Here is a 25,439-nt window from a genome sequence, read left to right on the forward strand (position 1 = left end):
TTGTAAGAATGAGCACATGGGTTCAACTATTTGGAAATAGTAAATAAAAGTCTTATAGAGCCCAAAAAAAAGCTCTGAAAAGGACAGAGCTCGGTTTTGCTTGGACCCCATATTTTAAGTTGAGTCCTTTACTGTTAGGTGTGGGACATGAGGGATTTTGTACAGGCCAACACTGGCACAGACCAGTTGAAAAATCAGGACCATCTGGATGGACAAGAGCAGAGAATACATGGGAACACTACCTGCAAGTTCCTCTCTGATCTGCTTCGCATCCAGAATAGAAAATATATCGTCGTTCCTTCAGTGTTGCTGGGTCCAAATCTTAGAACTCCCTCTCTAATTGTGGGTGACCTACAGCAAATGGACTGCAGCACTTCAAGAAGGAAGCTCACCACATCTTCTCAAGGCCAATTAACAATGGGCAATAAATGCTGGCCCAACCAATGAAGATCACATCTCATAAAGAAATATAAGAAAAGAATGTTAACTTTGATGTTTCTCCTAATTAAAAGGCTGAAAAGAACAAAGAGAACAAAAACAGAACAGCACAGGATCAGGACCTTTGGCCAACCAAGACTGCATCAACACATGACGTCTTTCCACAAGGTCCATATCACTCTATTACCTGTCTACTCATATATCTGTGCAGATGCCTTTTAAATGTTATCATTGTATCTGTTCTTACCACCTCTTCTGGCAGCATGTTGGAGGTAGCTACCACCCTCCATGTAAAAAAACATGCCTCTCACATCTCCTTTAATCTTTCCTCCTTTTACCTTAAACCTTTTCCCCTAGTAATTGACTTTTCTACCCTGGAAAAGAAAACTCTGACTATCCTTTCTACCCATGCCTCTCATAATTTTGTAAACTTCTATCGGGTTGCCCTTACCCTCCAATGTTCACATGAAAACAAACCAAGTTTGTCCAATCTCTCCTCATAGCTAATATCACCAGGACAGGCAACATCCTGGTAAGCCATTTCTGAAGAAGGGTCTAGACCCGAAACATCAGCTTTCCTGCTCCTCTGATGCTGTTTGACCTGCCGTGTTCATCCAGCTCTACACCTTGTTATCCTGGTAAGCCTTTTCTGTAGCTTCTCTAAAGTCTTCACATCCTTCTGGTAGTGTGGTAAGCAGAATTGTATGCAATATTCAAAATGTGGCCATACTAAAGCTCTATATAACTGCTACATGAATTGCTAATTTTTATACTCTGTGCCCCTCCTGATGAAGGCAAGCACGTCGTATGCTTTCTTGATCACCTTATCCACTTGTGTTGCCATTTTCAAGGAACTATGGACCCGTATGCCTATATCACTCTGTATATTAATGCTTCTAAGGGTTATGCCATTTACTATATATCTCCCTCCTGCAGTAGATCTTCCAAAATGAATCATGTCACATTTTTCTGGGTTAGATTCCATGTGCCATTTCTCTACCCAAGTGTCCAGCTTGTCTATATTTTGCTGTATCCTCTGGCAATCCTCTTCACTATCCATAGCTCCTCCAATCTTTGTGTCAACCACAAGCTAATTGATCAGACCACATACATTCTCCTCCAAATTGTTTATATATCCTACAAACAATAGGAATCCTAACACTGATCCCTGTGGAACACCTTTGGGCTCAGATCTCAAGTCAGAAAGCACCCTTCCACCTCCATTCTCTGCCTTCTATGACAAAGCTAGTTCTGTGTCCATTTTAACAGCTCACCATAGCTCCCATATGACTTTACCTTCTGTATCAGCCTGCCATGATGGACGTTGTCAAAGGCCTTACTAAAGTTCATATAGACAACATCCAAGCCCCTGCCCTCATCAATCATCTTTGAAACACTACACCTTGGACAATTCCCAATGGAGTACAAGGATTTTACCCAAAATATTCCAAATTGCATTATCAGATCTCAGCTCCGTTCTTCGGAACAGCAGCGAACTTACAGAAGCAAAAGTGATTGATCCTGAAGGTACTTTCAATCTCTTATTTCTTACTAAATATAGTTCACTGAAGTGTGCAGTGAATTAAAATTCCTCATTCATCAGAGTCTGAGAGATGTCCAATATTTCCCCTTCAGAAAAAGACCTGGCCTAGGACCTAACAACAAACCGAGAGAACAGATTGCTTAAAATTAATGTTTGTTTTCAACCTACCAACTGGATTTTGTTCTCAAAATATCCCCTGTGCACAATGAAAACAGATCCTAGCTGGAAACTCTGACCATTTGTTCATTAATTAGGTTTTTCTATCAGACAACATGTTTTCACCATGATGCAGGTTTGAAAATTACACTGTGCAAAAAACAATCAGCATAAACACTGTGAAACAGCAGTAGTTTAACGTACCTTAACTCAGCATGGTTCAGTGTTTGAATGTAAATAGTCAATTTTTTTCACAGCTTGTAATGTATTAATTGGTTTGGTTTCTCAAAAATGTTGTTATATATTCACTAAACATTACATTCTAAAAACAAATTCAAAATGAAACAAAACTATGGGAAGAACTGAGACATGCAAATATATGAAAAGATGTCAGAGCTAAGATCGAGGGTACAAGCTGCTTTTCTTGATAGCTGTTAAGTGTCCTTAGTGAAACAATCTCGGACTGTTTAAATCTTATTCTCCGTATACACCTGCATTGATAAGGAAAACTATGTTGCATAGCACAAATTTGGTTCACTCACTTCGAAAGGACAAAACTACAGACTAGTGGACCAGTCATACTGGTACACAGAATGTTAGTTATAATAGCATTTTTCTGTTTTTTCAGGAGAAGGATGAGAGTGCAATTAATGGACTATTTCCTTATTTTACACCCATTTTAAATGCAAACCAAGTACCACTTGGTTAATTGTTGTTTCTGGTTAGACAAATGAGCACTAGGTTGGCCTTTCTGGTCTGTTTTTCCTCTGACTGCTATGATTAATAATACTACAAGTGAAATGATAAGATTCCTTTAAGATCAAAAATAAAGGAAATCTATGATCTTGCTACACAAAAGGACAGTTTAAAAATTTCCGTGGAGAAGTATCATGTTATTTTGCTGATATGGTTGAGGACTTTTTAACCCACACAGTTGCCCTATTGGCCTGATAGCAAATGTCAAATGCAAGTGTAAAAATATTCCCATTTCCTCAACAGATGGAGATTACCTATTCTATTTTTCTGATCCACTGATTCGTATTAAGCACTTGACTCCATATCAAACTTGGCCAGTTTGGATAGGTAAGAATTAAAGATTAACAGTCAATGGGAAACTCCCAGGTTTCTAGTTGTAAGGCAAATGAATTGTCTTCCCTCTGAACTAAATATCTTGACATTGCCACACAGGCTTGTGTATTTTATGAACAATCACAGAGAGAATTAGTATTTTGACAACCCAACCCAACTAACCAGTTCTAATAAATATTCTTAGATATTGTGTTTCCTCCATGTCTAGAGCTGAATGTCGTCATGAAAGTAATAGTGATTGATATACCTGAGACCATTTACAGACTAAAATAGTTTTTAAATAAAGGGCAAATACTGACTTTACATGGCTATAGTAATTACCATGCCACAGATTGAGGCAAGTCCATGAATCCAAGCAGACTAAATGAAACTTCTTGCCTGGAAATAGCATTTTATCCAAAGACATGAAAAGCAAATGAAAGTGTTAAGAGACTTGCATCTCCTGTTTTAGTCACAATTGTATGATAATTTCATATCCAGAGATGCAAGTCGTACGCGAAAATTAGCCAGTTTAGAAAGACAAACAGAGCCAGATATGAGAATATTCCAGTATTCCAGTAGCTGTGTCAACAGAACAGAGGGAAAGAATGATGGACATATGATAGTAGAACCTTAAGAGCCTCTCTCTCTAATACATACCCCAATTTCCTTTAATCATCTCAGTAGACAGCACCCAGTGGAAAAGTAAATTGAGGAAAAAGAAATTTTACCATGAGCTTAAACATATCTGTGGATTTCACTGCCAAGGTTAACAGTCACAGTTAAGTAACTAAGGTCTCAGATTAGAAATCTAAAACTTAAATGATTCTAAGGACTTTTAAATTGTGGAGCCTTTATTCTTCTAGTCTCTACTCGAAACTCTCCTTTTTAATCACACAAAGAATTGCAGACACCGGAGATCTGAAACAAAAACAGAAATTGCTGGAGAAACTCAGCAGGTCTGGCAGCATCTGTGGGAAGAAAGCAGAGTTAATGTTTCAATTCCTGTGATTCATCACATTCTGATGGAGAGTCACTTGCCTTGAATGTTAACTCTCCTTTGTAAACTTATTACCTCTGCTTGTGTGTATATTTGTTGTCATACTTTTTACTACATTTTCTTGGGGTTAGTGGTTAATAAAAATTCACCTATTTCACTCAAGAATATCTTGTAATTGGGTCCATCATTCTGATCTATGTAGGTACACTTTTCAAAGTGAATTGTGATAGTTGTGTACTAAAAAGAATTAAAAATCTTTGTTTCAGCTGGCTGAGGTGATGGCTAACAAAAACAACATTATATTGTTCTTTGAAAGAGAGAATAATCTAACTCTTATCTATTATTGATGAACGAGCAAGTTGTGCCATCGGGCTAAAATGTGTTTTGCTACAAGCCTACTACAAATAAAGAACAAAAGGTGAAAAATATATTAAATAAATGTACCTACCCAAACATCACAAGATTAGGATTTATGTTACTAATTAGCTGCTATTCATATAGTCTGATTAAAAGAAATATTTTTTACAGGCCTCCCCTCCTTGTTCAAAAGATTTTGCTTTAGGGCTTTCCTCTTTGACGTTAAATCTTTATCTATTTCTTTATTCTCAGATATGCACATGTCGAAGAAAATTCAGATGCCTTAATCACTCAGAACACATTACAAACTAAACGAGCAGCACAAACAGAAAAAAATCAGACTCAACGTTTCGTTTGTCACACCATCTAATAGAACAGCACAACTGTCAGAAGCTGTGGGGCATATTAGAACTGCATTTCCTCAACTGGTGCATTGTTTTCAATTTATTAAGATTCTTTGTACGCTACCTTAACAGATTGGGATCTACCTAAAGTAACATGTTGATCTTTTCTGGTCCTGTTTATAAATTTCTGATAAGTGGGTTAATGACTGCTTTGAAAGAACACACAAGGGAATTTCATGAAACCATATTAACCAATGCACAACCGGAGGAAATTAAATCCCTTTGTGCTTTATCAGCTTGAATGAGATGAAAAGAAATAGTGATTGGAAAAGTAATTTCTTTTAATAACAACAGAACTCCTGAGACTTGTGTGCTAATACAGCAATCAAGGCATGAAGGCCAGAAATGACTTCAGCAATCTAAGGCAAAATTTGAATTTGGAACTTGCATGCTTGTATGAAATTGGGAGCAGATCTCAGATCACTTTTGAGCAGTTGTATAGTGGCTGCTCTTTTTCATTGTTGTAGGTGTTACATCATTAACTATTTGATGTTCTTGACAGTTTACACAAAAAAGTTTTGAGATTAGTATTGCTGTGTAATTAAAATCTATAGGCATGATGTCTGCTGAGCTTGAAAAAAAATGCAGTATTCCTTTTCCCAAATTTTAAAAAATTTCAGCAACATGTTAATACTTTAAATCAAAATCACTGAAGCACAATTGTTCTTTCAAACAGTTTTCCAGCTTTTAAAATAATATTTTTCTCCATTCCAAATAAGCAATATTAGTACTGAGAAATAGAACATGTTTCCGTTTTGGATACTGAATGTTATCAAGAAGCAATTGCAGATCAGCTGAAATAATGTTAGATGTAAACTATTTTCTCCTCTGCCCAAAACTCTAAAGTTCATCCAAAGCTGCAGCCAATGGGACAGTGTTATTTCCCACATGGCTATCACCCTGTTGTCTCTCAGAATTTAACTGTCAAATTATTCTTGTACTTTGGGTCATTGGTCAGCAAGAACAGGCCTGTATTTGGATGTAGGTGTATGTATGCTGCCTATTTTTCATTCAGTTTGTAATGTTAGTACTTTTAGTTATGGGCTGTTTATAAACCATGGTTAAGCACTGCAGAGAAAGAGGCTGACAGAAATTATATGGGACAAGAAGACCGATCAGAACAATTGCGATGTGGTCATTACCATTGGAATTGAGAGGGTTGGCTCCATGATAGTTCTGAGGCCGAAGTTTATAGGTTCGAGCACGCTCCACAAAGTTGTGCACATTGTCTAGGTTGTTACTTCAGTGCAATACCATCCGAAAGCATGTGTTTCAGTACAGCATTGAAACTGATGCACTACATGTCCACTTAAGCTGATGTAAAAGATAGTAAAGCATTGTTTGTGGAAGAATTGGAGTGTTGCCCTAACATTTATTTCTCTATCAATGCATATTACTCCATCATCAACTTCATGTATGTATTTGTGTGAATTGGCTGTTGCATTTTTCTACATGAGAGCAGTAACTGTACTTCAGAAACACTTCATTGACAAGGAAGTGAGAGGATGTATGTATTGATGCAGGTCGTTTCAAGCATCCCATCCCTCACATTACGTCTAACAAAGATGTTTCTGTTGTTCTACCGTAAATAAAAGCTTTCAGTAAGTGTTAACTACTCCTGACAGAAACCATCAAGGCTCCAAAGTCCAACTGAAACAATTAGTGATTGGTTCTCTTGAAATTAACAAATTGGGTGCAAGTTTGTGGATCACCTGTAAAATTGAAGAAAACCATTGTGAAATGATTTGGCTTTTATTTGCCTTTTGTTAAAGTTTGATTTTCTTTCCTATATCAAAATCTGGAATGTGATTAGATACAAGCTTTCTACACGCTGGCAAGAACAAGTAATTTTATTCTAACAAGTAACTTGTCAGCTATTGAGAGTCCTCTAGTTTTACCGTCCCTAAGAATTTTTATTGTGGATGTTTGGGCAGCAAACCTTGCCCTAATTGTAACATGTTTCTGATGAAGGGTCTAGGCCCGAAACGTCAGCCTCTCTGCTCCTATGATGCTGCTTGGCCTGCTGTGTTCATCCAGCCCTGCACCTTGTTGTCTCGGATTCTCCAGCATCTGCAGTTCCTACTATCTCTAATTGTAACATGTTCTAGTTTTAAATATGTGTTTTTAGAATGACAATCTGGTATCTTATCTATTTACACAAACTACATTCAAATGTAGCCCTGAGCTTTCAGAAAAGCTCATGGAACATATTCTTCCCTACCTTTTGCAGGAAAATACCCTGTGCATTTAGACTGTTGCAATCCCCTTACATCTTTTGCAGCTTCTTGAAGTTAATGAGGTTACAATTTCTTGCAGTCATTGAAATAAATGCACAACTGAGACTTGTTCTGTTTATTATCCAGTAGCTATATTAATGACAAGGAGCATCATGCTGGGCAAGTGACACATTTTTCCATAGTTTTTAGAGATGGATAGATTAGTGACATAATTTTATTAAGTACATGTTAGTTCTTATAATGTCGGTAATGCTGGCATTTTATCTGTCCCCTGTTGCAATGGGAAGATATTGGTGTAATTATTCTTCAAATTATTGTTTTACAATGGAGGGGTTACTTCAAATTACTTGAAAGAGTTAACCATTGAGCATAGGGTTGAAGCAATTATAGGTGAGGGGTGGCAACTACCATTCCCTGAAGGACATTAGTGAATGAGATAGGTTTTTACATCCATTTAGTAGATTTCTGGTGCAATGCATTATTACTAGAATAAATAAATGTAATTTCATATATTTCCATGGTTAGATGCAAAGGTACGACTTTAGGTCCGAAAGCCTAATGACTACGCTACTATGTTCAACTAATTGATTAGCAATTACACCATCACATCACTAATCAAGTTTGCCAATAACTTGTTTCATTAACTTTGATTAAAAGTTGATTAGAAAATTAAATTGCACTTCCAATTTAACAAAGTTGGATGAAATTTCCCCCACAGCAAGTGAGTTAATAAAAGACTACAGTCTCAGAAATCACACTTTGCAAAGCTGCAGATTCCTGTGATTCCATTAATGAGATATTATTACAGAGGAAAACTGGTGTTCTTCAATTTTCCGCAGAAAGAGGAACTTAGTTCTTCTTAAGAATTCTCACAAAAACGTGGTGCAGCAGTTTATAGAGTGTTATATCTGTAAGTGCGGAGTCTTCCCACAGCAAAAAGTTTGGCTCTGTTACAGTACTCAGTTTAAAGAGAGTGCTGATCCAGAAATTAGCCTGTGTCTGGAGCCCTCTACTCATTCCCAAACAAAAGAATACGCAAATGTAATAATGATACCCCTTTAAATCAGAATGAAGGTTTGGCTTATGTTACTTATTGGACTTAGCATAAAACTAAAATGATGGGAGTAGCGACGAAGCAGCGAGCAATGCTTTTTCTCCTTGCTGGATAAGTTAGTCACAAAGTTAATAAAATCACTCATCCTTTGTTAAAATTTATTTCTAAAATATGGATTAAAAAGAGGAAGGAAAGTGCTGGTTTGAGGTGCGGCAGATTGACTGAGGCACTGGAAGGTCTGCTTTGCCTCTATGAGCACTGTAGCTGTCTTGGCATGCTGTCGAGAAGCTGGCTGCGCTCAGCTGGTGGCGATATTCTTGGCTGTAAAAGCAGTGCTTGCCCTCTGCCACTCACGGGGAGCAATTCTGTTGAACTGTCTCATCCTGACATTTTCATCATCAATCTCTTCATTAGCAGCGTGGCTGCAGACAGAGAACTCAAGCAGGCAGCAGCCCTTTGTCACATCCGAAGGAAGCACCAGGCTTAGGAACCTTGTTCTTTCTCTTCATGTTTGGGGTGGCTGTTGTTTGGGGGAGATGGGAAAAGATAGAATGATGTTGTGGCAAGAAGCTCAAACACTGTAAAAATTACAGCATCTATTGAAATAAACAAGTACTCTCCCTTTTGTAAACCTGTGTCAGTGAAACGCACAAAGTCTCTTCTCTTTACTTTTCCCCTTTTAGGGCCACACAAATTTGCAGTCAGCACATGCTATTTAATGCAAATCAGTCTTAAACTTAAGTGGTCATATTTCAGTTGTGTCAAATGATCTTTGCCAGAAATAAATGTGTCACAAGAATAATGCATTGGTTGGGTTTTCTCTAAGTTTACTTAAAGTAAACTTGGAGACAATCGGACCAATATAGTATTCACGTAAAGCATTTGTTTTGGCAAAGTCTGTTCCATGTAAGTGAACTGTTGTCACTTGAGTTAAAGTTTGGGAAGGCAGCAACAAGGTCTGACTTTTTCAGAGCGTTTCTAATACTCAAGGACAATCTGTGATAAACGTTCTATGTTAACCTTTGGAATTCTCTAACTCAGAGAGTTTTGGAATTGAATATATTTTTGACTAAATGAGACAGAATTTTTGAGTTAAGGGATGTAGAGGGCAGGCAGGAAAGTGGACTCATGATCTATTGAATTGTGAAGCAGACTCAAGAGGTCATTTATAAAAATGATTTGGATGTGAACATAGGAGGTATGATTAGTAAGTTTGCAGACGACACCAAAATTGGAGGTGTAGTGGACAGTGAAGAAGGTTCCCTCAGTGTGCAACGGGATCTTGATCAGATGGGCCAATGAGCCGAGGAGTGGCAGATGGAGCTAATTTAGATAAATGTGAGGTGCTGCACTTTGGAAAGGCAAATGAGGGCAGGACTTATACAGTTAATATTAAGAGGAGTGTTGCTGAACAAATAGACCTTGAGTGCAGATTCTTGCTTCCTTGAAAGTGGAGTCATAGGTAGGTAGGATACTGAAGGCAGCATTTGGTATGTTTGCCTTTATTAGCCAGTGAATAAGTATAGGAACCAAAAGAACTGCGGATGCTGTAAATCAGGAAGGGTCACCGGACCCGAAACATTAACTCTGTTTTCTCCTCCACAGATGCTGCCAGACCTGCTGAGCTTTTCCAGCAACTTTGTTTTTGTTGTTGTGAATGAGTATAGGAGTTAGGAGGTCACGTTGCAACTGTACAGGACATAGGTTAGGCCAGGTTTGGAATACTGTGTGCAATTCTGGTCTCCGTGCTATAGGAAGGATGTCGTGAAACTTGGAAGGGTTCAGAAAAGATTTACAAGGATGTTGCCAGGTTTGGAGGGTTTGAGTTATAGGGATAGGCTGAATAGACTGGGGTTACTTTCCCTGGAGTGACAGAGGCTGAGGGGTGACCTTATAGAGGTTTATAAAGTCATGAGGGGCATGGTCCTTTCCCCTGGGAGGGGCAGTCTAAAACTAGAAGGTATAGGTTTATGGTGAGAGGAGAAAGATATAAAAAGGATCTAAGGAGCAACATTTTCAAGCAGAGGGTTGTGCGTGAATGGAATGAACTGCCAGAGGAAGTGGAGGCTGGTACAATTACAACATTTAAAAGGCGTCTGAATGGGTATTTGAATAGGAAGGGATTAGAGGGTTATGGGTCAAATGCTGGCAAATGGAACTAGATTAATTTAGGATATCTGGTCAGCATGGACAAGTTGGACCGATGGCCTGTTTCTGTGCTGTATATTTCTATGACTCTGTGACTGTAAATGGTAAATATACTTTTATATATTAAGTTCTTATATTCTTAACCAGCATTCAAATTAATTTAAAAGACATGAATAGACTTACAGGCCTTGTTTTTTTTAACTGTGGTTGGGGTCATTGGGATGGGTGGGAAAGAATCACCCATGATGATCTAAGTATAAAATGTGAGCAATTTAAATCCTGAGCCTCATTTACAGACTCCAGCATTTACAGCAGAATAAAATGTTGTTGGGTTGTAATGGAGAGTGCTGAGACCAGTTTTAGTGGATATGACCTAAATATAATTCTTCCTGGGTGAGGGTTAAAATCATAGTGAAGAATGGATAAAAGGTACCATTGGAATGTGTCAATGACATTTTTTTGCCAAATGCAATAACATGTCTGTGACCTTGAAATGTATTATCAATGTGGGTGATTTTGGTTGTGTGCTTAAATCGCAGAGTTTTATTCGATGTGTTGAGTTTGATCAATCAGATTCTGGGTTAGATGGAGCATAGTGGTATCACCTCTAGAGCAATAATCCAGAAACCCAAGTTAATGTTTGTGGGCATAGGTTTAAATCCCACCAACGCAGTTGGTGAAGTTTGAATTAAACAAAATCTAAGCAATTTAACAACTAAAACCTAGCCTAGTGATGAGAATGTAACCATTGTTGATTGTTGTAATGACCCATCTTGTTCACTGATATCCATGAGGGAATGGAATTTGCTATTGTTTTTTGGTCTGGCCTGAGTATGATTTCAGATTCACAGCAATGTAACTGACTCTCGACTGGCCCTCTGAAGTGGCCTAACAAGCTATTCAGTCGTATCAAATCATTACCAAGTCTAAACAAAAGAATGAATCTAGTCAGACCACCATAGGTGCCAGAAACAGCTACAGCAAACTCAGCCCTGCTGTTCCTTATCAAAATATGGGGGCTTATGCCAAAATTAGGTGAGCTGCTCCACGTTGTAGTCAAATTACAGTCTGACATAGTCATACCCTATGGATTAATACCTTACAATAGCCTTACAATATCGCAATCCCTGGGAATTTCTTGAGGTGGTGGCACGGGGTATGAAGGAGTTGCCCTGGGAATCCTCAACATTGATGCCAAACCACATGGTATTTCAGGTCAAAACTGGGCAAGGAAGCCTCTTACTGATTATCACCTACTACATACCCAGCCGTCAGCTGATGAATGCTTGTCCATGTCAACACCCCTTAGAGGAAGCACTTGAGGATGTCAAGGGCACAGAGTATGTATTCTCAGTGGGGAGATTCAATGTCCATCACCACCAGGAGTGGTTCAGCAATATCAACACTGGCTGAGAGGATCAGGTCCTAAAGGACACAGGAGCTAGGCTGGGTCTGTGGCAAGTGGCGTGGGAGCCAGCAGGAGACACATTCCTATTTGACCTTGTCCTCACCAATCTAGCTATTACAGGTAAGAGCAGTTTTGACAGTATCAGTAGGACTGCCCATTGCACAATCCTTGTGGAGATGAAGAGCCAATTTCACAGTGTTACCACCCACTGGAGTGGTGCACCAGAAATCAAGCCCCACTATTCCCAAAGTTGTACCAAATGGTAAAGTTTTTTTTAAAGTACACAGTTTTCCAATTTACCTGACTTACAGTCCGACATTAATAGGAAGCACAGATCAGGTTTCCATATCAAACAGAATTATTTATTACAAATAAACAAGCTTAGCTACAGGTGAACAGATAGAAACCATTGGTTTATAGCACTATTAACTAAAACAAGTTTAAACTGAGTTTTTGACTGTAGAGAACAGGGAGTTTCTGGGCTGAGAGAAGATCTGCACATTTCTTTTCCCTCTCTCTCTGTCTGTCTGTCTATCTCTCTCTCTCTCTCTCTGTCTGTCTCTGAGCTTCTGTAACTTGCTTCCAGCTCTAAGATGCTCAGCTACCTCAGAACCAATCGTACAGTTGTCACCAAGCAAATGATCTCTGTCATTGATAATTCATCAATCTACAGACCAATCAACTTGTTGCCAATAAGAGCAGCATCAGCACTTATCCTCAACTCCAGACTGACTGCAATCTGAAGTTCAGTTACTGCTTGTTCAAACAGTTGTTTTCAATGCTTGCCATGAGTATCACATTACTTGCTTTCAGAACTACAGTTTCAAACACGGATTTTTTTTAAACAGTACTTTCTCATTTTAGACTTCACATATTATAAACACTAAAATACAAGACATGGTCCTTACAATATTGAGGATACCCTCCATTGTATTGTGCAGCACTTCCACTGCATTAAATGGGACAGAATTTGAACAGATCCAGCTCAAAATTGAGGACCCGTTTCGCACTGTGTACAATCAGCAATAGCAGAATTGTATTCAACCACAATTTATAACCTTATGGGCCAGCATAAGGTATCAGCTCAGAATAATCTGCTCACTGGCACTCAATTTGGGTTCCACCAAATATACTTGGCTCCTTACCACCTCATTATCTTTTTTCATTCATGGAGGTGAGGTGAGAATAACTGCCATTGATATCAAGGTAACGTTGGAATAAGTGTGGGATCAAGAAGCCCCAGTACAATTAGAGTCAGTGAGAATCTGGTTAGAGTCATATCTAACATAAAAGAAAACGGTTGTGGTTCTTGGAGGTTGATTGTCACAGCCCCAGGACATCACTGCAAGTGTTCCTTAGGGTGGGGTCCTAAGCACAATCACTTTTAGCTGCTTAATCATTGATCTTCCCTCCATCATTATATCAGAATCCTCAGATACTGAGGCAGTGCATATCCTTATGTGGCAAGACCTGAGTAACATCCAGGCTTGGGCAAATGAGTGGAAAGTAATATTCACATCATACAAATACCAGGCAATGACTATCACCAATAAGAGAAAATCTATTCATTGTCCCTTTACATTCAATGATGTTACCATCACTGAATTCCTCACTATCAACATCCTGGATGCCATAAACTGGACTGGACTAGCCATGCAAATACTGTGGCTACAAGAGCATATCAGATTTAAGAATTCTGCGATGAGTAACTCACCTCCCGTCTCCCCAAGTCCTGTTTCCCATTTACAAGGCACAGGTCAGGAGTATGATGGGATACTCCCCACTTGCCTGGATAAATGCAGCTCCAACAATACTCAAGAAGCTTGACACCATCAAGGACAAAACAGCCCATTTGATTGGCACATTTATTGCCACTTTCAATATTCACTTCCTTCACCACTGATGCACAGTGTGCACCATCTACAAGTTTTGCTGCAATGACTCAACCAAGACTCTTCCGATAGCATCTTCCAAATGCTGGAACACTACCATCTGAAAGGCCTAGGGCAGCATACACATGGGAATAACACCACTTACAAGTTCTCCTCCAAAGCACACACCATCCCATAACGCTGTTCCATCATTGTCACTGGATCAAAGCCCTGGCACATCCTTCCCGATAACACTGTGGGTGTCTCTGCACCCCAGGGACTGCAATGGTTCAAAGTCACATTACCTTCCCTTTTCAGGGCAATTAGGGATGAGCAACAAATGTTGACCTAACTGACCTAACATCCCATGAATGAGTAAAGCACAAAACAGAGAGTCAAGAAACGTTGTAAGTCTCAGGTGTAATTAATTCCTGATTATTAGTTCAGTTGTTAATGTCTTATTGCATTGTGAAAACATAAACTGTTTTACCTGACGCTGAGTGAGTGCTCTATCACTCTGCCTCCACTATTCTGTGGTCATAAAATAAAAATACTTGTCCAAGTTACCAAGATAGCAAATTATATACTTCATATGTATCAGTTCCTGGAGGGGTAGCACGTTTTGTGGATAAAGGTGATTTGGTAGTTGTACCACATTTAGATTTCTAGAAGGAATTTGATGACGTATCACATAATATATTCTGTTTGTGGAAAATGAAACCTCACAGCTGAGGGTGTAGCATCTTGGCATGGAAAAAAGGCTTAGCTGGTTAGCAGGAAGCAGTGAGCTGGTATAAATGGGTCTTTTTCAGATTGGCAAGATGCAACAAGTGGTGTGTCACAGAAAGTGCTTGGACTATACTTGTTCATCATTTATATAAATGACTTGGATGAAGGCATGGAAGGTGTGGGTTTCTCTCCACAGATGCAACCAAGTTTGCTGATGACTCCAAGATAGATAGGAAAATAAATTTGTAGAGATAACGTAAGGAGGCTACAAAAAGATAGAGATAAGTTAACTGAGTGGGCAAAAATCTGGCAAAAGGAGTGTAGTGTGAGAAAATGTGAAGGTGCATTTATTGCATGATGAATTGAATACAAAGGTAGAGCAATTATGCTTCAGTTGTACATGAAACTGGCAAAAGCACATCCTTCAGGAAGGATATAAATGCAGTGAAGGCAGTATTGCGGGCAGTTCAGAAAATACCAGAACGTTACCTAGAATGAGTGGGGTGTTTAATGATGAAAGGTTGGACAGATTAGGCTTGCGTCTGCTGGACTAAGAAGTAACTTGATTGAAGCATATAAGATCCTGAGTTTCTGAGGAAGAGTCACTGGACCCATAATGTTAACTCTGATTTCTCTCCACAAATGCTGCCAGACCCTCTGAGCTTTTCCTGCAATTTCTGTTTTTGTTTCTGATTTCCAGCATCCGCAGTTCTTTCAGTTTTTATTAAGATCCTAAGGCGTCTGACTGGGTAATTTTGGAGAGAATGTTTCCTCTTGCAGGAGAATCGAGAACTATGGGTCACTTTTGAAAGTCAATGGTCATCTATTTAAAACCGAGATTCAGCAAAAGTTTTTCCTCTGTGAGGGTCCTGATTCTTTGGAACACTCTTCCTGAAAAGACGGTGGAAGCAGAGTCCTTGAATATTTTTAAAGCAGAGGTAAATAGATTCTTATTAAACAAACGGGTGAAAGTTTGTCTGGGGTAGACAGGTTAAAATTGTATTAGCCATGACCTTTTTGATGGCAGAGCAAACTCATGGGACTGAATTGCCTACTCATGCTCCTTGTCATATGTTCATTTATTACGATTTAAACAAGATCTATTAAACGAATTGCTTAACAAACACAATTATGGGCTTATTAACAAAACAAACTTAGTCAATAAAGAAACAACAATCGGTTAACATACGTACTCAGTAATATAGAAGGATGAATGCTTATCCCTCTAAATATTCCCAAAGCACACATCTCTTCAGAGGAAAGAAAAAGAACATCTCTGCAGAGATTGGTTTTCTGAAACAAAAGACTTTGGTCTCTGGGTTAATCCTTACCCTCTCTCAATTTTTACAAGCATGTGTACTCCTTAAAGTTTCAAAACGTTACGAACATCATCCCATATTAAAACTGCTAATATTTTAATTGTTAATCAAATCAGGATGTGACCTGTCCAAATCAACACCTCCCCATCAAAGCAGACTCAGTTACAGATCTTGTCCTTTTTATTAATTTGTTCACAGAATGAGGGTGTCACTTCCTAAGCCAACACTTCTTGTCCATTCCTAATTGCCCTTGAGGAGGTTGTGGTAAACTTCCTTCTTGACTGCTGTAGCCCTTAGGGTGTAGGGATTCCTACAGTCCTATTAGAGAGATAGTTTCAGGATGTGGACCCAGTAACAATGAAGGTTCAATGATACAATTCCAAGTCAGGAAGATTTGTGACTTGAAGTGGAAATTTCAGGGATTGGTGTTCCAGTTCACCTGCTGCCTTGTCCTTCTCAGTAACAGAGGACATAAGTTTGGGAGATTCTGTCAGAGGAGCTGTATTGAGATCAGCTCACTAACAAAGGAGCAAAACATTATGGACACTAGAAATCTGAAATAAAATCCAGAAAATACAGCAAACACATGGTAGGTGCAGCAACATTTGGAAAGTTGCTGACTTGAAATATTTACTTAGTTTCTCTCCACAGATGCTGCCTAACCTGGAGAGTGTTCCCAGCAATTTCTGTTTTTGTTGACCATTGAACTAATTGTTCAACACTGAAAATTTCAGGAAAATAAACTCATCAGATGGAATATGATTTTAAAATAGGTTACAAATTGGCTTTTCATATGTTGTAGCAGTCACAATGTCATTCCTAGATGTCTAGTATGATGTCACAGATTTTCTTGCTCATTGCCTTTTGCATTTTATCTCCTATCTCTGTAGAGTAAGGAATGTTCACTACAGAGACAAAGTGTAAGGATCTGGCTTTTACATCAGTAACAACCAGAAAACAACTTGGAACTGTGCACATCTACCATTATTTATCATAAGACCATGGGATGAAGGGGTAAAAATGGACAGTTCAGCCCGTTGACATTGTTCTCATATTCAATGAGATCATTGCTGTTCAACTCTACTTTCCTGCCTTTTTCACATAACTCTCGATTTTCTTTTTGATTAAAAGTCTGTCTATTTCAGCCTTGAATATACTTATAACCCAGCCTTGTTTGTCCTTTACTGTAAAGAATTCTATAGATTCATTACACTGTGAGAGAAGAAATTTCTACTCATCTCCGTTGTAAACGTGTGACCCTTTTTCTGAGATTATGCCCTCTTGTCCTCATCTACCTCACAAGTGGAAGCAACCTTTCCACATCTACCCTGTCAAGTCCCTAAGATTCTTGTACATTTTAGTAAATTTGAGACACTGTCCACCATCATCATTTTCATCATCTTGTTAATGCAAGACTTGGCCATTGCAATGCACTCCTGGCTAGTCTTCCGAAAACAATTTTTCAGGAATTATAAAACAATAACACCACAGAATGAGAAAAATCCATTGATGCTACACCATGAGCAATAAGACAGCCTGTTATGCTCTATACCCAATATACCTCAGCATCTCTACCCAACCATGTACAATCAATACTGTCATAGGCATTACCCAAAGGAGAAGTTCTATATAATTGTCCTTTGATACCAAGTGATTTTAAGCAAACATTGATTCTGTGTTCTTCCTCAAGTCTTAGAGATATAGAGTTGTACAGCATGGTAACACACACTTCAGTCTAACTTGTCCATGCCGACCAGATATTCTAAATTAATCTAATTCCATTTGAATATTTATCATTAGCCACCTGTCTTCCAAAGCAAACCCCATAGATCCCCCACTCACCCATCATCATAAGTAGAGCTTTTTGTATATTTGATCAACCCGAGTTGCACTTTTTAAAATCTCTAATACCAACTGTTTTGCAAATTCCAACTCTTGCAGGATCTAGTAATGTTGCACTTATGCTTATTAATTGGATCATTTTCATGTTGAAAGAAAACATCATGTTTACGACGATACGTTACAGAGAAGGGCTGTCAGCTTTAATCTTCCTCACTTGTGCACACACAATCTGTTCTCCTACTGTGCACTGGAAGATAAAAGGCAATAAAAAGTAAAACAGATAAATACTATGGAGTAGGACTATCACTCAGCGTGGTGCTGAACTAATAGGCTGTGTCCACATCAAGGTGAGATGGTGAGTGAAACTGCAACATTGTCTACAGTGAGCTAATGAAAACTGGCGGCCAAGTCGTCTTGAACTGCTTTTGGTTGTCTCTCAATGGTCAGACAAAGGTCAACATTGGCTACTGCTCACACTCATAATGCACTTCACACTGGAAGGAGAAATTAGTCCCTGGGTAATATAAAACATGGGATTAGTACAGCCATTATAACATCTGTTTTCTTCCTTTATAGGAAGAGTGGTTGATTGAAACTCAGAAATTACAACTGGTTGAAATTCTGAAATGCTGCAAGAGAAACCTGCTCACAAGACAAACAAAGATGGAAAAGGAGAAGGATGAGGAGAAGAAACCAGCATCATCTTTTTAATTAACATTCGAGTAGATTAGAATAAAATTTGAAATGCAGGTTAGATAAAATTAACTAGTTGAGGCCACCATGACATAGAATAAATCCCACTCCATGGTGATTTAAGACCTCCCATAGTAAATAAAGGCAAACAATGTATAGAAAATATGTAGCATCGATTTAGTGCATGCATGCAGATACTGTTCATACAAACACAGCAGATACTCACATGGCACATATCGACAATTTGTGTGCAAATATTGATGTACAGACACCACCAACACAGTCACAATTTATGTTACTATATCATGTCCAGAGATTTTGTATAAGTCATTTTTTTAAACAAGTTTCAAATGAACATAAAATTGAATAATTTTCATGTTAGAAGAAACGTTTATAAAAACTAACATACAGATTTATTTGGAGACAGCAGGAACTGCAGATGCTGGAGTCAGAGACAACACAGTGTGTAGCTGGAGAAACACAGCAGGCCAGGCAGCATCAGAGAAGCAGGAAAGTTGACGTTTTGGGTCGGGACCCTTCTGAAAAAGGGCCCTGACCTGAAACGTCAATTTTACTGCTCCACTGATGCTGCCTGGCCTGCTGTGTTCCTCCAGCTCTACACTGTGTTGTCTGTGTACAGACTTATTTACATGATTCCTTTGGACATTAATATATGCGTCAACATTTTTCAAAGAGCTATATTTTAGAGTTAATTATCTTTTAATCATAATGCTGTAATTATACAGAGTGTCTCATTTATGGAATAAAACTGATGTTTAACCAATGAGCAAGAGAATCTTTGCTCTATTGTTTGAATAAGGTAGCTCTCTGACTCAGCAATACTGTGGTCAGAATTACATCAACCAGCCTCACTCACAGTCATATTGAACATTAAGCCACTCTGTTATTTATGAAGAAATGTAATACTACCACAACAGGGTCAATCTTCTAAACATAAGAGTAAATGGATTAGGAACAAGAAGAGGCCACTCAGCCCCTTCAGCTTCACTGCTAATCAGTGAGATCATGATTGATCTTGTTCGTTAAATTCCTATTTCCCCATTAACTTTCCATCCCCTCGCTCATCAAGAATCTTTCTACCTCTGCCTTAAACATAAGGCTCTATTTTCACTGCCTTATGAGAAAGAGAGTTTCAACTATTTTCAACAATCTGTGCGAAAAAATATTTTTCTGAGTCTTGTCTTAAATGAGCTTGCATTGTCTTTAAACAGTGACCCCTAGTTCTAGGTTCTCCCATGAGAGGAAACATCCTAGAGTCATATAGCATGGAAACAGACCCTTTGGTCCATCCTCTCCACATCTACCTTGTCAAGGCCCCTTGGTATCTTGATTGTTTCAATCAAGTTGCCTCTTACACTACTGCAGATACAAGTCTAGCCTGTCCAATGTTTCTTTGTAGGAAAAGCCAGTCATTCTAGGTACTGGTCTGGTAAATCTTCTCTGAACTACTTTCAATGCATTTACATTCTTAAATTAAAAAGGCCAAATCTTTTGCATAAAACTCCAGGTATGGTCTCAAAAATCCCTGTATAACTGAAGTATAGCATCTCAATGTCACTGGACATTGCTCTGCTGTCTGTAAAACTGAAGACTATCTTATTAATGAAACTCATAGCTGGATACAGATTTCATTGTTAGTTATGACTGTTGATTTTTTTGCGATTATACTATTGGGTTCACTCATGTAAAAATAGACTTTTCTAATCCCATGTCTAATCCAAATAATTCCCATGGTAACATCTGCATTTGAAGGCTCAGATGCTTTAGTTTTGATTTGTAACGTGTGTAAAGGTGTATTTGCACAATGCAATGCTCTTATACATGCATACTAAAATATAGTCTGTTTGGAGAAATGCATCTGAAATCTGTTATTTATCGTAACCATGTGACCCTGAAGTAGCTCTGATCAGTTTAGGGAGAGCAGTCACTAAAACCTGCAGGTAGAACATGGTATTGAAGTGTGCAACTGAAATTGCTTGGATTTTGACAGTTGTACAACAGCCAGTTACTGTATGAAAAAAGTAATGAATAATTAGAACTGAAGTCTACAAATCTGACCTCCTGCATGCGTCAGAATGGCTTTGAATGTTCTAGTTACTGTTTCCGTTGAGATGAATGGGAATATGAGATAGCGTTGAAGTTTCTTCCCATCCTAATGGTGAGCTAGCCAAAGATTTAAGCAAAAACCCTGAGCAAATGAGACAGGCAACTCTTCTATTAGTGCTGGGGGTACAGTACTGAAAGGTTTTATTTTATGCTTTAGACTTCACTGAGGAGCAGAAATGACAGGCTGGAGAAATAATGAAGGCCTGATGGCCAATTTTGAACCCTGTACTGATGTTAGTTATGCACATCATATTTTTAAGGTCAGAACTCAGGAAGACAGGGAAGTAATGATCAGTATGTGACTGTGCTGAGACATTTAAATAAACCTTATGAGTTTGGGCTACTGAAAACTTTTGTTCTGAAAAATAGAGTAGTCTTAAGAATAAATGATGCTGCTGGGAGAGAATGTCTGCTGAGAAAGGAGAAAATTGCTTTCAAGAAAGCTTCTAGCACTTGCAGAAGATCTGAAGTCATCAACCATCCGTTAGAACATATTGAAGGGAGAATCAATGAAGGATTACATTGCACTGAGAAACTCCCCTGTCCTAACAATAACATATTGGAAAAGGGAAGAAAGATTTCCAGAAGGGCCAATGGAAAGATTAAGACCTGATTAAAGAATGTAAATGTTGTAAAGGACACTGTGTGAGAGAAAAGAAACAAATCCAACGGGTGGGGGTTTGGGTGGGGGGGGGGGGGGTGGGCGGGTGTGGTGGGTGGGGGGTGGAGCCTTGCTGTAACTGCCGGAAGTTGAATCCCTTTGCACATAAGTGTTTTACTAGCCGATGAGGATGCCTGCAGGAGAGATGCTGTACGATGATACTGATGAATACTGTCCACCACAGTACAGTCTGATATTGTCTGGTCCAAATGTGATATATGCTTTGTGACTGTTTGAATGATAACTGCAGTAGGAGGATGTTAAGTGAATGTAAAGTGCCAAATAGATAGTGGTGTTATGTCCAACATAGGCTTCACAGACCTATACAAAATGGCTCAAGATAATGACCCAGAAATGAAGACCTTTAATGTAGTGTAGAGGTTTTACGATGGTATGATCATCATCGTGAGATGACTAATGAAATCTTCATCCCAGTTGAAGCAAAGCTAAACCTTGAATTGGTAACCCCACGCTTACCAGAAGAGATCTGCAGTGTTTGCAGACTTAAAGCCATTCACTGAGAAAAGTACAAAAATGTTTTGGATGTCTTCCTGGTGAACAGCATCTCTAAGTAGATGATAGTGTGAGACCAATTCAGCATCTGCTGTGAAGAATTCCAGCTGCTCTCCAGACCAGCCTGAAAGTCAAAATAGAAGAACTGCAAATGAAAAGAAGGCAGTAATCAAAAAAGTGACAACACAGACAGACTGGGTTAGCAGCATGATGGCAATGAAAAAACCTGGGAAGCTGAGAATATCTATTGGTCCCAAGGATTTCAATAGATCCTTGAAGAGCTTTCCCTTTCAATGATTGTCATGCAGTAGTAAGGATGTATTGAAATCCTTCTTTTCCAGCTCTTCAGGCTGGACGTGAGAACCATCATTTACTTAAAGATGCTAAGACATCCAAAATATCTTTGTACTCTTCAAAATAAATGGCTTTGTGTCTGATGAAGGGGTAAGTGAAGTTGGATGAAAGTAGCAGTTTTCTGACTGTTTTTTTAGATGTTGTTTGAGAAGCTAACATTTGTCATTTTCACTGCTTCACAAGAGTATCAATACAGACAGCATGAGATAGTCAGTGATTTTCCTGAAAGTGATCATAGATGATCTGCTAGTTTATGGACATGGAATTATGATGAAAGAAACCATTGCAGACTACTGTCAGAATCTAATGCAACTGCCAGACACAGCTCACCAGATGATCCTGAAACTGAACAAAAAATAATGCAATTAAAGATGACTGAACATAAACACATGGGCCATGTACTGACAGCAAATCAGTGTGTTCCCTGATCCTAACAATGTGGGAAATGTGCTGGAGATGCACTGACCAACAGATGTGGACAATTTCAATAATTTGTTGGATTCATGCACTTCCTAGCAAAGTTCTTGTCTAGTTTGTCATCAGAATGTGAACATTTGCATGAGCCTACTGCAAAAGATAGCAGTGCTATTAGTGCACAGAGCTGTTGTACATGGGTAGGGGAGAATTAGAAAGGTTAATGCCTAGTTGAGTGTCATAAGCTTCACTCACTTTGATGGTATCATTAAGATTTGGTAACATGAGATCTCATGGGAGACACACCTAAGGCTGTGTCCTCCCAATAGTCTTGTTAATGATGCAGGCTACATTCTTATAACTTGTAAATTGTTGCAGAGATGTAACAAACTGCATCTTGCTTACTCTATCAGGGTTTTCCAGTTAGAACAGAGATGGCGACCTTTGCACACTCCAGCCCATGTAAGTTCCTAAAGAACCCACACGCTTAGAAGATGCAAGTGGCAGCATGCACAAGAACAAGAAACAGCTATTATTTGCTTCAAACAGCTGGTGATGACAATGCCAGTGTTGATGTACTACAATATCAATGATGTGGTTGCTGAAGATGAGCTACAGTGAATCACTGACCTCCTGACTCCCCAAAGCCTGTACATTATTTATGAAGCACAAGTCAGGAGTGTGATGGAATACTCTCCACGTGTCTGAGTGAGTGCAGGTCCAACAACACTCAAGAAAATTGACACCATCCAGAACAAAACAGCATGCTTGATTGGCAGCACTGCCACTTAACATCCACTACTTTCACACCAATGCTTAGTAATGGCAGTGTATACCATTTACAAGATGCATAGCAGAAATTCACCAAGGCTGCTTAAATAGCACCTTTACCTTTCCAGTCTAGAAGGACAGGGGCAGCAGATACATGGAAACATCACAACTTGCAAGTACCCATCCAGGTACTCAGCATTCTGACTTGGAAGTATTTTACCATTCATTCAGTGTTGCTGGTTGAAAATCCTGAAATTCCCTCCCTGAATGCATTGTAAATCTACCTACACCAAATAGACAGCAGTGATTCAAGAAGGGGGCTCACCACCCACCTTCTCAAGGGCAGCTAAGGATGGGCAATAGAGTCAGAGAGTCATAGAGATATACAGCATGGATCCTTCGGTCTAACTCGTCCATGCCGACCAGATAGCCTATATAAATCTAGTACCATTTGCTAGAATTTGGCCCATATCCATCTAAACCCTTCTTATTCATATACCCATCCACATACCTTTTAAATGTTGTAATTATACCTGCCTCCACCACTTCCTCTGGCAGCTCATTCCATATATGCATCAAACTCTGCATGAAAAAGTTGCCCCTTAGGTCTGTTTTAAATTGTTCCCCTCTCACCTTAAACCTATGCCCTCTAGTTTTGGACTCCCCCACCCTGGGGAAAAGACCTTGCTTATTTACCCTATCCATGTCCTTCATGATTTTATAAACCTCTATAAGGTCACCTCTCAGTCTCCATTGCTCCAGGGAAGATAGCCCCAGTCTATAGTTCCTATAGTTCAAAACATCCAACCTTGGCAACATCCTTGTAAATCTTTTCTGAACCCTTTCTAGTTTCACAGCATCCTTCCTATAGGAGGGAGACCAGAATTACACGCAGTACCCCTAAAGTGACCGAACAGGTGTCCTGTACAGACTCAACATGATCTCTAGACTCCTACACTCAATGCACTGACCAATAAAGGCAAACATACTTTTTGCCTGCTTCACTCTCCTGTCTACCTGTGACTCCACGTTCAAAGAACTATGAACCTGCATTCCAAGGTCTCTTTTTTCAGCAACATGCCCCAGGAACTTACCATCAAGTGTGTAAGTCCTGCCTTGATTTGCCTTTCTGAAATGTAGCACCTCACATTTACCCAAATTAAACTCCATCTGCCACACCCCGGCCCATTGGCCCATCTGATCAAGATCCCATTCTACTTTGAGGTAACTTTCTTTGCCGTCCACTACACCTCCCATTTTGTTGTCACATGCAAACTTACTAACCATACCTCCTGTTTTCACATCCAAATTATTTATATAAATGATGAAAAGCAGTGGACCCAGCACCGTTCCTTGTGGCACACTGCTGGTCACAGGCCTCCAGTCTGAAAAGCAACCCTCCACCACAATTCTCTGTCTCCTACCTTTGAACCAATTCTGTATCCTAATGGCTAGTTCTCTCTGTATTCCATGTGATCTAACCTTTCTGAACCAGTCTACCATGAGGAACTTTGTCAAATGCCTTACTGAAGTCCATATAGATCACATCCACCACTCTGCCCTCATCAATTCCCTCCCTAATGACAGTGTGGATCAACCCACAGCGAGTGGACTGCAGTGGTTCAAGAGGGCAGCTGCCATGACCTACTCAAAGGCAACTAGGGATGGACAATGAATGCAGGCCAGCCAATGACATTGACATCCCACGAGTGGGATCTGTATCCTATTTTGCACAGATTGGTACATTTCTTGATGGTGTTTCTTAATTCATTCATGGGACTTTGGCGTCATTGGCTGGCCTGCATTTATTGCCCATCCCTAGTTGCCCTTGAGAAGGTGGTGGCAGATGCTTTCTTGAACAACTGCAGTCCACTTGCTGTGGGTTGACCCACAATGCCATTTGGGAGGGAATTCCAGGATTCTGAACAAGCAATAGTGAAGGAACAGCAATATATTTCCAAGTGAGGATGGTGAGAAGTTTGGAGGGGAATTTGTAGGTGGTGGTGTTCCAATGTATCTACTGCCCTTGTCTTTCTGGAGGAAGTGGTCATGGGTTTTGAAGGTACTTTCTAGGGATCTTTGATGAATTTCACCCTCCTGCTACTGAGCATCAGTGGTGGAGGGAATGGAGTTACTCGTCAATGTATTTCTAAGTCTGTGACATCATCCTGTAGCCACTATGTTTATGTGGTGAGATAACAAGGTGTAGATCTGGATGAACACAGCAGGCCAAGCAGCATCATAGGAGCAGGAAGGCTGACCATATAAATGTAGCAGCTGCAAGAGCAGGTCGAGGGCTAGAAATTCTGCATTAAATAACTAACTCCGAGTC

The 25,439-nt window shown here is 39.3% G+C and overlaps 1 protein-coding gene across 1 annotated transcript in view; it reads left to right on the forward strand.

Annotated features, from left to right (window-relative positions):
• The window catches only part of LOC109911656 (protein phosphatase 1 regulatory subunit 37-like), a 208,503-nt gene extending 190,218 nt beyond the window's left edge, over nucleotides 1-18,285 (forward strand). The window contains exon 12 of the mRNA XM_048600043.1: nucleotides 18,151-18,285. Coding sequence (XP_048456000.1) covers nucleotides 18,151-18,285 — 135 coding nt within the window. The remainder of the gene's footprint in view (nucleotides 1-18,150) is intronic.
• The last annotated feature ends 7,154 nt before the right edge of the window (nucleotides 18,286-25,439 follow it).

Source organism: Rhincodon typus, chromosome 8, assembly GCF_021869965.1.
Source record: "Rhincodon typus isolate 14 chromosome 8, sRhiTyp1.1, whole genome shotgun sequence".
Taxonomy (NCBI): domain Eukaryota; kingdom Metazoa; phylum Chordata; class Chondrichthyes; order Orectolobiformes; family Rhincodontidae; genus Rhincodon; species Rhincodon typus.